At 35.5% G+C, this 13,750-nt stretch overlaps 1 protein-coding gene across 5 annotated transcripts in view; it reads left to right on the top strand.

The window, feature by feature from the left end:
• The window catches only part of PIAS1 (protein inhibitor of activated STAT 1), a 222,524-nt gene that overhangs the window by 201,568 nt on the left and 7,206 nt on the right, over positions 1 to 13,750 (top strand). For all 5 annotated transcript variants that reach the window (XM_082383315.1, XM_082383314.1, XM_082383317.1 and 2 more), the window contains exons 9-11: positions 7,567 to 7,727; positions 9,456 to 9,586; positions 10,306 to 10,486. In XM_082383315.1, coding sequence (XP_082239441.1) covers positions 7,567 to 7,727; positions 9,456 to 9,586; positions 10,306 to 10,486 — 473 coding nt within the window. The remainder of the gene's footprint in view (positions 1 to 7,566; positions 7,728 to 9,455; positions 9,587 to 10,305; positions 10,487 to 13,750) is intronic.

The raw sequence follows: 13,750 nt of genomic DNA on the forward strand, positions 1-13,750 counted from the left end.
CACAATATACCAAAACTTACAGGATGCAGCAGAAGAGGGAAGTTTATAGGAGTAAATGCTTACATTAAAAAAGAAGAAAGATCTCAGATCAACAACCTAATCTTATACCTCAAGAAACTAAAAAAAGAAAAACAAACTAAACCCAAAGTCAGCAGAAGGAAGGAAATAAAGATGAGAGCAGAGATAAATGAAATAGAAAATAGAAAAACAGTCCAAAAAAATCACGAGACCGGGGATTCCCTGGTGGCACAGTGGTTGAGAGTCTGCCTGCTACTGCAGGGGACATGGGTTCGAGCCCTGGTCTGGGAAGATCCCACATGCCGCGGAGCAACTAGGCCCGTGAGCCACAACTACTGAGCCTGCGCGTCTGGAGCCTGTGCTCCGCAACAAGAGAGGCCACGATAGTGAGAGGCCCGCGCACCACGAAGAAGAGTGTGGCCCCTGCTTGCCGCAACTAGAGAGAGCCCTAGCAGAGAAACGAAGACCCAACATAGCAATCAATCAATCAATCAATCAATAAAATCTTTAAAAAAAAAAAAATCACGAGACCAAGAGTTGGTTTTTTGAAAAGATCAACAAAGTTGACAAATCCTTAGCTAGACTAAGAAAAAAAGAGGGAAGACTCAAATAGCTAAAATTAGAAATGAAAGAGGAGACATTATAACTGATGTCACAGAAATTAAAAAGATTATAAGACACTACTGTGCCAACAAATTGGATAACGTAGACGTGGATAAATTCTTAGAAACACATAACCTACCAAGACTGAATCATGGAGAAATAAGAAATCTGAACAGATTTATAACTAGTGAGGAGATTGAAGCGGCAATGAAAAACGTCCCAACAAAGAAAAGCCTAGGACCCTATGGCTTCACTGGAGAATCCTACCAAACATTTAAAGAAGAATTAACACCAGTCCTTTTCAAACTCTTACAAAGAATTGAAGAAAGAATATTCCTAAACTCATTCTGTAAGGCTAGCATTACTGATCCCAAAACTACACAAGGACACAATAAGACAAGACAAAATGATACAAAAAACCCCCAGAAAACTGCATACCAGTATTCCTGATGAATATTGATGCAAAAACCCTAAACAAAATACTAGCAAACTGAATTCACCAGCACGTTAGAATGATCATACACCAGACCAAGTGGGATTCATAGCTGGAATGTAAGGCTGGTTCAGCATACAAAAGTAAATCATTGTAATATACCACATTAACAAAATGAAGGACAAAAACCACATAATCATCTCAATCGATGCAGAAAAAACTTGACAAAAACATTTGACAAAATTCAACACCATTTCATGATAAAAACACTCAGCAAACTAGGAATAAAAGAAAGCTTCCTCAACATAACAAAAGCCATATATGAAAAGCCCACAGTGAACATCATACTCAATGTGGAAAGACTTGAAAGCTCTTCCTGTAAGGTCAAGAACAAGGCAAGGATGCCCACTGTCACCACTGCTGTTCAGCATAGTACTGGAAGTTCTAGGCAGAGCAATTAGACAAGGAGGAAAAAAAAGATTGGAAAGGAAGAAGTAAAATAATCTCTGTTTGCAGATGACATGATCTTTTACGTAGAAAACACTAAAGATTCCACCAAAAAACCCAAAATATACCTGTTCAAACTGAATTCAACAAAGTTGCAGGATACAAAATCAACAGTCAAAAATTAGTTGCATTTCTATACACTAACAGTGACCAAACTGAGAAGGAAACTATGAAAACAGTCCCATTTACTATAGCATCAAAAAGGATAAAATATTTAGGAATAAGCTCAACCAAGGAGATTGAAAAATATAAAACATGACAAGAAAGAATTCAGAGAAGATAGAAATGGAGAGATATCCCATAATTACAGATTGGAAGACTTAATATTGTTAAAATGTGCATACTACTCAAAGTGATCTGCAGATTCAGTGTAGTTCCTATCAAATCCCAATGGCATTTTTTGCAGAAATACAAAAAAAAAAATCCTTAAATTTCTGTGGAATGTTAAGGGACTCTTGAGTAGCCAAAACAATCTTAACGAGAACAAAGTTCGAGCCCTCACACTCCCTGATTTCAGAACATCCTACAAAGCAGTAGTAATTAAGATGGTGTGGTACTGACAGAAAGGTAGATAATATAGACCAATGGGACAAAATAGAGAGCCCAGAAACAATATGGTCAAATGCCTTTCTACAGGAGTGCCAAGACTACATAATGGGAAAAAGATGGTCTCTTTAAACAAATGGCATTGGGAAAACTGAATATTCACATGCAAAATAATGAAGTTGGACCCTTACTTTACACCGTATATAAAAATTAACTCAAAATGGATTAAAGATCAAAACCATAAGACCTTAAACTGTTACGCTCCTAGAAGAAACATGGGGGAAAGGCTTCAGTTGAATCTGGCAGTGACTTCTTGGATATGACACCAAAAGCAGAGGCGACAAAAGCAAGGACAGACGAATGGGAATACACCCATTGGTCTTAAAAACTTAAACTTAAAAACTTAAAACCTTTTCTTGCCAAAGGAAACAGTTAACAGAGTGAAAAGACAGCCTAGGGAATGGGAGAAAATAATTGAGAATTTTATACCTGGTAAGGGGTTAATATCCAGAATATATAAGGAACTTCTACAACCCAACAACAACAACAAAACAAACAACCTGATTAAACATAGGCAAAGGACTTGAATAGACATTTCTCCAAAGAAGGTATACAGATGGCTGACAAGCACATGAAAAGATGTTCAACATCACTAATCATTAAGGAAATGCGTATCAGAATCACATGAGATATCACTTCACACCCATCAGGATGGCGCCTAGCAAAAAAATCAGAAGATGACAAGTTTCAGTGAGGATGCCACAGACACTGGAACCCTTGTGGACTGTTGGTGGGAATGTAAAATGCTGCAGCCATTATGGAAAAACAGTATGGAGGTTCCTCAAAAAGTTAAAAATAGAATTAACATATGATCTGTCGATTCTTCTGGGTATATATCTAAAAGAATTCAAAGCAAGATCTTGAAGAAATAATTTGCATACCCACGTTTGTCACATTATTCACAATAGCCAAAGGGTGTAAGCAACCCAAATGTCCATCAAGAGATGAACAAATATGGTATATATACATACAATAGAATATAATGTATGGAACATGAAAAAAGAAGGAAATCCTGTCATATGCCATGTGGATAAACCTTGAGAACATTACAATAAGCAAAATAAGCCAGTCACAAAAGCATAAATACCATATGATTCCACTCATGAAGTATATAAAGTAGTCAAAACCATGGAAGCAGAAAGTAGAAAGATGGATCCAAGGGCTGGGGAGGGCAAATTAGTGGGTGTAGAGTTTCAGTGTTGCTAGATGAAAACGTTCTAGAGATCTGTTGTACAACAGTGTGAATATACTTAGCATTACTGAATTGTACACTTTAAGATGGTTAAGGTGGTAGGTTTAATGTTAATGTTTAGTGTTTTTACCACAATAAAAAATATTGGCCAGGGGAACATGGGGTGGATTCTTAAGTAATCAGATGTTATAACAGACTATGGTGTAAAGGAATGTGGTATTTTTTAACATTTAGAAAAATGGTTCACAGACCAGCTAAGTGGAGGGTGGGAAGAAGACAAAGTTTTTTTTAAAGGTATATACCTATCATACCCTCTTTCCTCCAAACACCTATTTATCTACTCTCCCCCTTGACATGATTCCTTGCCGCCCCATTCCATTATAAAACACCAGTTCGGAGAACATGAGAAATTTAGGAACGTGCATAAGCTTCACTTTCCATTCAAATCACTGGAAGGAGTCTTGTTTTTCTGCAGTCTCATTTTAAAAGTGTTTACAGTTGTGCTAATATATATGATGTTTATATTATTTAACATTTATATGAAGCATTTATTCATATAAATAAGGACTACAATATAAATCTTGATGTTCTTATTTGTATAACTAGTTTTGAATTTCATAGTTCAGGTGATCTTTATATTATTAGAAAATGTTCATCATGTTTTGCTTGTTGCACCTCTTAATTTACTCGGCGAGCTTTAAATTTTTCTTTCCATATCCCCCTGCTCCTCCCTTTTTAGTTTCAGCAGTTACAGCAGTTCATTTTAAATTGACTTATGCTTTCAAAATTCAGATTATAGGAAAAACAACTATATATATAACCCATAATTATAATACTTTTATGGATTTCTATTTGGCCAAAGGGACAATCCCTTTACAATTATTCTGGAACAGTAAGGCAATATATTTTAGGTATGTTTTTACTCTAAAAAGTAAAACTTCGTAATGGCAACTCATCTATATATCAAATTTATAGAATAATAAAAGAGATTTGTTCCCTTTGAAATATGTAAATATGATGTCTGACTGTGCATTTGAATTACCCTTGTTGTGATATACACAGCTCAAAATAAATGAGTTTCTGTTTTTTGTGTGCTGTTTAGCTAAAGGCAATGAAAATAATTAAAGATGTTTTTGCTCTTTGGGAATTTTTCAGTTCTAATTTATTAAAAATAGAGCTGGAAGAATGTTTGTGAACCTGCTTTGTGAGATACTCCCTAGACCTGTAAACTCGAATGCAAATCACTTGGAGTTGATAGAAGAAAAAAAAATAAACTCCTTGGAAATTTATTCATGAAATACTTATCATAATGATGATGATGAAGTTATAAAATTCTCAATATCACACTACTTTCTTTTTATAAGGAAAAAGTACATCTATTATTGATGTTTTGGGGGTCCTTTGGTATAAGCTGGTTTGAACTTATATCTAAGTAGGGTATTTTCTCTTGAAGTATCATCAGTTACTATTATGTTATAGTAAGGTTAATGGCATTAGAAAGCTTATTTGGGAGTTGTTTTCAAAGTGTTTATTTGCAAATGATGCAAATATCCGCCGCATCCTATAAAGGGAAAAGGGGAATTTGTAATTACCAGATGAAGATGTTCAAAGCTCAGCTTCTTTTCTGAAGTTAGAGAATTCAGTGTCCATTCATAGATAAGTATTTAGAATTTAGTGATTGTTTTTAAAAATCAGGAGTATGAGGGTCATATAACAATTACTTTGTAATTCTTTGAAGCAAGACATTTGTGTGATGGCTAATAAACTGCATTTGAAATTGAACTTCTCCTTTCGTATACCTATTTGTAAACGTCCTTCCTGTGGCATTCATGTAGCAGTGTTCCTTAAAAATTCTGTAGGTAAACTTGTCAGTGTGGCTGATCATATAAGGGCTTGAGAGTTGCTCTCCCAACGAAAAGATGAACTGACAGCAACTACAGGGCTAAAGTTATGTGAGGTGATGGTCTTTGGAGAATAACTGCTTTTCATAGTATAAGTTCTACAGCCTATGGCTTGGATTCTGAAACAATCGTTGTTTCTTATCTTCTTATCCATTGTCTTCATAAACTATCAGAAGTAGCCTACTAGTTCTGCAGTTACATGAACCTTGTCTACAATGACTGTATTTATCTAGGATTTCTCTACTTAGTATTAAGGCAGTAGCAAATATACCTACTCAGTAGGAATTTGCACTTCACAGATAAGTTAAGGTGTGACTTAAGACATAAAAATGTAATTTAGCACCACCACCTATATCGTTATTTGGAAGATGTTTCTAGACTAACGCAGCATGTCTTGGCTAATGGTAAATAGATGATATTTCTGTTATAAGAGCTAGTTTGTTCTTTTTGTGTGTGTGCCTTTTTCATCAGGTACTTAGGTAAATCAAATCATAAAACCTGAATAGAAGTGTAGAAAGGGAGTAATGGAGTTGTTTAATACTGTGTGAGCATAGAAGAGAAGACTGACTGGGCTGAGGTTTGAGTGGGTCTCCTACTAGCTTGCAGAGTGATTTGAAGCAGATATGTTTCTGTACTTTAATTAATAATGGGGGACATATATTGAGTACTTGCTCTGTGTCAGGCCCTGTGCAATAAATATAATTTAGACCCTACAGTCATATGGTATAGATGCTATTTTTATCCCCATTTTCTAAAACTAAGGCTCAGAGAGACTAAATAACTTCCAGGATTCATACCCTCAATGAATGGTGCCTCCTAGAACTACCCAGCGTGCATAGCTGAAGCCTGATCAGTACACAGGACCATCTTCTTGCTGTATGTGTAGCAGGTACCTTTCCCAGTGCCAAGGATAAGGAGATGAGCCCAATGTGTTTCTAGTAGGAGGAGAAACACATAAATAAATAGTGTAACCATATGCAGTGTAGAGTTGGGAGCACAGAGAAGGGAGCTGTCAGTTTTCTCTGCATCCCTCCTGTCCATACTTCTGATACTGTAAACTGGCATTACTCCCTTCTCAAGTTGATGACACATTCTGGGTCCTTTTTTATTCTTCATCACTACATCCTGTTGAAATAAGGAGGAAGCCATGTTACTTCAGAGATAGAAAAAGAGCCCAGCAAGGTTAAGTGCCTTTCCTAGAGGCACAGTAAATCACTGGTGTGAGAACAATAATTTAGGGCCCCAAATGACAGTTAATTTCCTTGGTAGACTAGGAAATTGCACATTTCCGTGAAATTCTCGTAAGCCAAGAATCTTTTCCTCTTTTTTTCCTCATTTAACTCATATCCTTTCCAAGGCCTTATGTTTTTCAAGCTCACAAACATGTGGAAAATCTTTTCCTGATATTTAGCAAAAAATGTGGTTACTGAAAGTAGGTGACTTCTATACTATACGGCCATTGTGACCTACGGGGACCCCACAGTGGTTATCCAGCTGTACTGTACGAAGTGTCTTCCATGCAAGGAGGTCATGATATGGTAGCTCCCTGGACAGATCTCTGGACAGCTTCTCTACTTTGGTCCAAAGCTGGCAGTTCAGGGACCAGATGAAGCAGATTTCATTGTTCGTAGGACAGACTCAACCTATGTCAGCATAAGCACTATTTGCAGGGCAAGAAGAGCAAGTCTCATAACATGCTAGAGATGCTAGAGGTCCGGAGGTGTTTGCTGAATTGCCTGTGATGGTGCCCAGTGAGGGAAGAGAGTGCACACACCTGGGTTTCTTCTCAGAGCTGCTGTTTGGCAATTATGCCAAGCATTGTGGGAAATGCTTATTCTGTTCTGACCTCTGAATTACAATCAACCTGATATCTTAATGAGAGTAAGTATCTGTATCTTGAGCATTTAATAAGGCATTCCTTTTTCCTTTCCCAATACCTAGTAAAGTGGTTCTTAACTTTTTTGGATTAGGGACTACTCTAAGAATTTGGTGAAAGCACTTTCTCCGGAAAAATGCACACACTTACAAGATTTTGCATGTAATTTCAAGGGGTTCATAGTTCTTCCCCCTAGAAGTGGATCTGTAAGCTGTGGATTGAGGGTAAATAACCTCTGCTGTAACTTTCCATAGTCTCTCTATTTTAATATCCAAAGAAATATTGTAATTTTTAGCCGGTAGATGTTCCACAGAAAATGTGTTAGAAGTAAACAGAATACGCTTTAAATTGGAATACATATACTTTGTGTTTCAGGAAAAATTTTGTGTAACAGTTGTCTAATATTTACTTTTGTCTCCCTTTTTCAAAGCTTGGTAAAATGCGGCTGACAATTCCATGTCGGGCCCTTACATGTTCTCATCTGCAGTGTTTTGATGCAACTCTTTATATTCAGATGAATGAGAAAAAACCAACTTGGGTTTGTCCTGTCTGTGATAAGAAGGCTCCGTATGAACACCTTATTATTGATGGGTATGTCAATTTAAAGTTTTTCCTTGTACTTCAAAGTAACCGTCTATTATTGGTTTTGTTTTCCATCACGTTTGGGATTAAAATTCTATGGGTAGTGTTTTCTGAGCTATGTATTTTTAGGATTTTCATGACTGTAGAAGTCAGTAGTTTTCTAAGTAATTAATATTGTGAACATTTTTCCTTTTTAACTTTATGTCCCCTTGTTTTGAAAATGTGTGCCTTACTGTCAGTGCCTCCTGACATTTACCATTTTAAAGCACCAGTGGTTCTAAGTAGGGTGTACTTACACCTTTTCCTAACATGAATCCATCTATCCCTAGACATGCAGACCATTTTGGAGAGAGAATGAAAGAATTGTGAAACTCTGGTTAACCTAACTGACCAGAAATTGGTCTGTTTTTGGAGATTTCCTGGTGCTTCAGTTGTGGGCCAGCATCCCTACTCCCTACCATACGGGCTCCTCAAACTGATCAACACACTGAATAGCAGCTCTTTGTTTTTCTGTTTTCTCTAAAATACTTGTCTTTGTCTTTCTTCTCCACCTATAGCATCACAACAGTCGATTTTTTTTTTAACACTCTGGTGTTTTATCTGTCCTTCCAAACATCTTCGAATATCCCTTTCAGTTTTCTCCTATTCTCTAGCCTCCTTTTTTTCCTTTTTGCCGCTGAACAAAGATAAATTGTGAAAAGAAGGATCTTCTTGAGATTTCCTGTACTCTTTAGAAAAATGCTTAATGCAACTTACCTATAATATTTGAGAAAACATAGAAGCCTGAAGGTATAACATAAGGAATGGAATACATTTAGCAATAGAAGTGTAATCCAGAGCTTGAAAGATGTCAGACCAGTCATATGGGGAGAAGTAAACATGTAACTTAAATGTTTTATGTTTGATTTTTCAGAGATGTCAGTGATCACTAATAAATCAGAATTGAATAATACTTTACCAACTCTGTATATTATGTAGCTTTAGATGCCTGCATCAATTGGGATTATTCTTTCTTACTATAAAAGCCACACATACACACACACCCCTAAAGAAAAATTGGAAACATACGAAAATAAAAAGCTGTTATGTTATTTTCTGATTTTTTTCCCCATATTTGTGATTATACAGTATTAGTATTTTTTATCCTTTGGTTTCATTTAATATTACAACCTGAGAATTTGATCATTAATTTTACACGTTTTTGAAAATCTCATTTTTTAATATCCGCATGGTAATTATCAAGGAGCTTTAACTTTCAATACATATTTTTGCATGTATTTCTTCAGTTATCGAATAAGATGTGCTTATTGTAGGCAATTTGGATTATGTTGAAAAGTATAAAGAAAAAGAATAAATATCCACAATGTCACCACTGAGAGATAAGCACTATTTATATACCACTCACACACAGAATTTTATTTTTAAAATATAGAGTCTTCTTTTCTTGGCCTCTTCACACTTTCTGTGAACATATATTTCCCCCCATATTATTAAAAAAATCTTTGGAAACCTCATTTTTCATGGTTACATAATATTTTCTTGCATACAGGTACCATAATTTAAGTAACTATTCTCCTATTTAGCCCTAGATTTTGAGAACAAATACACCTTGTCGGTTACACTTTCTCATTTATACTTGTACAAAACATAGAAGGTCTGAATGTTTTTTGAATAGTAATAATTCTAATTGGTCTTACTTTAGAATGTGATATTCAAGGGACAAATTGTTTTTTTTAGCTTGTTTATGGAAATCCTAAAGTACTGTACAGATTGTGATGAAATACAGTTTAAGGAGGATGGCTCTTGGGCACCTATGAGATCAAAAAAGGAAGTACAGGAAGTTTCTGCCTCTTACAATGGAGTTGATGGTGAGTGTTAGTTTTCCAAAAGGGTGGGGCAGTCTCCCTGTTGTTGTGAAGCCTTGGTTTTCAATATTAAAACACATAAAATTTTTAAGAATACTCAGCAGTTTATGGATAGCTCAATAACTTATTAAATTATTGATTAAATGTTCAGAAGTAGTGAAACTCTAAATTCACTTTCTGCCAGCTTTTAAAATTTTGTGGTGTAAGATTTCAGAATAACATAATCTAATAAGTTATTTGTAAAGTCGTGCTTTTGAAATGGTATCCTTTTAAATCTTTTACAGACTTGGTACAGGTTAGTGAATGTTCTTTTTTCATTTACATTTTTTTCCTGCCTTTTTTAGTACGTTTTTGCTGGAAGGAAACTATGACTTTTTAAAAATGTTACTATAACGTCTCTCTGTATATCAGGTATTGTACAGGTAAACATGTGTATTATATAGTGTTTGCCCTCAGACTACTTTTATTCTGAGGTGGACATATATTTTGATTGTTTGCCCTAATTCAGAATTGTTTTTCAAAACAATCCTTTAACAACCGATAATAAATAATAGTTTTAAGCTTAGGGGAACAGAGCCACTGTTGCTTTTGTATTCTTGGACCCTAGCAATATACTGTAACTGATAAAGTCTAAACTACAACTGATAATCTAATCCATAGGCTGAGAAAAAGAGAGATGTTACAGGTCTTTTTTGCCTTGTGTTTCAATCATTCCCACACAGGATGCTTGAGCTCCACATTAGAGCATCAAGTGGCTTCTCATCACCAGTCCTCAAATAAAAGTAAGAAAGTAGAGGTGATTGACCTAACCATAGACAGTTCATCCGATGAAGAGGAGGAAGAGCCATCTGCCAAGAGAACCTGCCCTTCTCTCTCTCCCACATCACCACTAAGTAATAAAGGGTAAGTGCTGAGATCTTAAAAAAAAAAAAAACTCATTGTGAAAGTTAATTTTGCAAATAGGGTTAAAAGATCTGCTAAATAAAATGATTGTAAAACTTAACTTAGTAATGATTGTAAAACTTAACTTAGTAATCAGAGAATAGGCTGAATTTTTCTCAGGTGTGTTTCTTAAGGGGTTGGGATAATGCATTAAAGGGGTCACTTGGATATGATCTTCATCGTACCAAAAGATGATTCTAGTACAGTGGTTCTCAAACTTGGGTATACATCAGTATCACCTGAAGGACTTACTAAAACACATTGCTTCCCTAGCCCCCATGTCTGATTCAGGAATAGGAACTGAGAAAATGTGTATTTCTAATAAGTTCCCAGGTGATCCTAATGCTGGTCGTAGGATTTAAAATACTTACTCAAACTGGAAAATGTGTGCTGTAAAATTAACCCTAAGTTGAGTGTTTCAAGCAGAAAGCAGAGGAAGTCCAGTTGAATGCTTTAAACCTGCCTCAGAATGTGTAAGACTGGCAATGAAAGAAGTGTAGGGCTTAAGTTGCAGTACACAATGCTTTATGTTTTGCAGACTCATTTCCCATACTTCCCATTAGTCTCATATCGGAAATACTGTACCTTGGTTATGCTTCATGTCACTTAATGAAACACTGTTACCTACTTTATGTAAAACACGCTGTGCTAAACATGGGTGATAATAAAGTAAGTAAGTACAGTCCCAACCTTAGAGAGTTTGACATTTTGTAGAGGATGGTAAAACAAGTAGCTGACTCTAGCTGTACTCTTAAACAGACTGTTAGTCTTATGAGACACTTCGGGGATCCTCAGCAAAAGACTTCATGTTTTGCTGAGGCACAGTTGTAGCACACCAAAGGTAAATCTAGAAATCCATGTGTGACCCCTTTTAGGTATAGATCAGGAGAGTTATGTGGCCTTATGTAATTGAATAGAAGCTATTCAGAAAATCTTCCAGCAAACTGTAGTGCCTGAAGGAAGAATGTAAGTGAGGAAGGGAAAGTCTGCAGAAGGCATTGTTACAGATTTCAAGGTTAAAGAGGGAAAGTAAACACCAGACCGAGAGCAGGCACTTCTGTGCTTGGAGTCAAATTATTTTCAGGCTTGATACTGTTCGATGAGATAAAAAGATCTTCTATTTGAGTATATTTGTAGTTACTTGAAAAATGAAGTTGCAACAGTAAAAGAGCACAATTGTGATAAATGTGGCTCCTCTCTCATTAGAGGACTTTGGCTATTTCAGGAATCTTTATAGTACAACCAGACATATGACGCAGGTTGATATTTTCACTCTAGAGTAGCTTATTTTATCATAGAGACAAATAAAAGACATTAAAAGCAGTATCATTATTCTAAACAAAATGAATATTTAAACACTAATTCTGCTTTACATCCTACTTTATGAACATTCACCTCTGATGAAAGCCTACGTTGATGGCTGTTATCCAACAAACCTGACCGTATTATTATACCAGCTTCTTTCTTAAATCTGAGTTGTGGGTGGGGGGGCAGGGAGGGAAGAAGAGTCAAATTAGCAAAAGCTGGTGTAGTTAGAGCAAATATCTGTAGAATTTTGACTCTAAGATATTTTATGTTTTATATATATTTTTAAATGGTATATTTAACATAGCATGACCAAAACATATCATCATTTTATTACTTTAAATGCCATAAAACAGCACCTTAAAATATATTTCATCAATCTGGGTATATAAATACTTCATGCATTAAATGCATCATTATATATACGTTAGTTCTGCTCTTTAGTATATTGATAGTAGTCATACATATGTAAACACTTTTCCTTAAAGGAAACTTTCTGAGTGTTTAGAAATCTAATTTTTCTTCTTTGAATATTTGCTTTGCTGTTTCTCCAGAAATAGTTTGTTTATTATGTTTGGGAAATTACATTAGATGCATTAACTACTTCCTGAGCTTCCCAGTGACTAATTGAACCCAGATAGAGTATTTGCTAACGCCAGACCTTTCTCTCTTGATTTTCAGATAAAAACAAGCAACCTGAAAGTTTATAACATTTTTAGAAGAATAACACCATATTCAGTACCAGTGACCATTTTTCAGTAATGACTAGCCAATAAATAGAAACCTAAACCCAGCATATTGTATTTGTTATTGTGCAGTGTGAAGGTAGAAATGCATTTTAGAATATTATCATAAAATTGAAAGAGAAGGAGCCAGCCAGGAATCAGAAAGAGGCAAAGATTAGTAAATGTAAAACATTTTGCTGTCTTCAGCTGCTGAGTGTTCATCCAGAAATTACCTTTGCTGTTTGGTGTACCAAGATGTTTTCAAAGACTAGCATTTCAACTCCTTTTGTCTCTCTTGTAATCCCTTAGGTATTGTCAGAGGAGATAGCTAATGGAAAATGGTACTTTCTATAGATGTAAGAGGTTTAGTTAAGTTTCCATTAGACAAAACATTTTTGTGAGGTGGATGAGAGTATATTTTATGCTTCATATCCCATTCATAAAAATATGGTAGAAGGTCATAACTAGAACTCTATTCCTGGAAATCCATCCTTGGCATCTTTTGAAATATTCTTTACCATTGAAATTGCATCTCCATACCCTGAGGACTTTACGTGAAGTTTTAAAAGCAAAAGACAGCCTGTTTCTACCTTCTTTTCTCTTTATTTTCTATAACTTATATGTCTATTAGCCTCTGTATGGTTGGGATAGCATATGGCCCTTATGTTTTCACTCAGGACTATTAGAATTCTTTCTCTTTTCAAAATCATTTTAATTCTTCCTTTTCTTTTTCCTTTATTTCTCCCTCTCTTTTGCTTTTCCTTGATTTTTGGTAAAGAAAAAAAGATTTAACTACTCAGCTACTTAAACATTTCACTCTGTTCTTCCAGAATCCCTGTCTTTGTTCTTTTTTTCTTTTTCCATTTATACTATTTATACTATTCTCCCTTTAAAAACGCTGTACCACCTGTTCACTATGGAGCATCTTTACTCCTTGTCTTGCTGCCTTCGTTCATTCAGAAGGCCTTTTATGTAAATAGCGTGCTAATGACTGTGCCGGGCATTGAATATACCAAGATAAACAGTACCTAGTTTTTATTCTCATAAATCTTACAAGTCTGAGGGCCACTGTTAACTCCTCACTGCTCAGATTGCTGCATTCCCCTAGTCTTGTTATATGTGTTTTCTTTGCAAGGATTTACCTAAACTTTTTACTAGCCAGCACTCTAGTGCTTATTTTTTAAAGGTTTCAGAA

The sequence above is a fragment of the Balaenoptera borealis genome (assembly GCF_965194805.1).
Source record: "Balaenoptera borealis genome assembly, chromosome: 3".
Classification (NCBI taxonomy): Eukaryota; Metazoa; Chordata; class Mammalia; order Artiodactyla; family Balaenopteridae; genus Balaenoptera; species Balaenoptera borealis.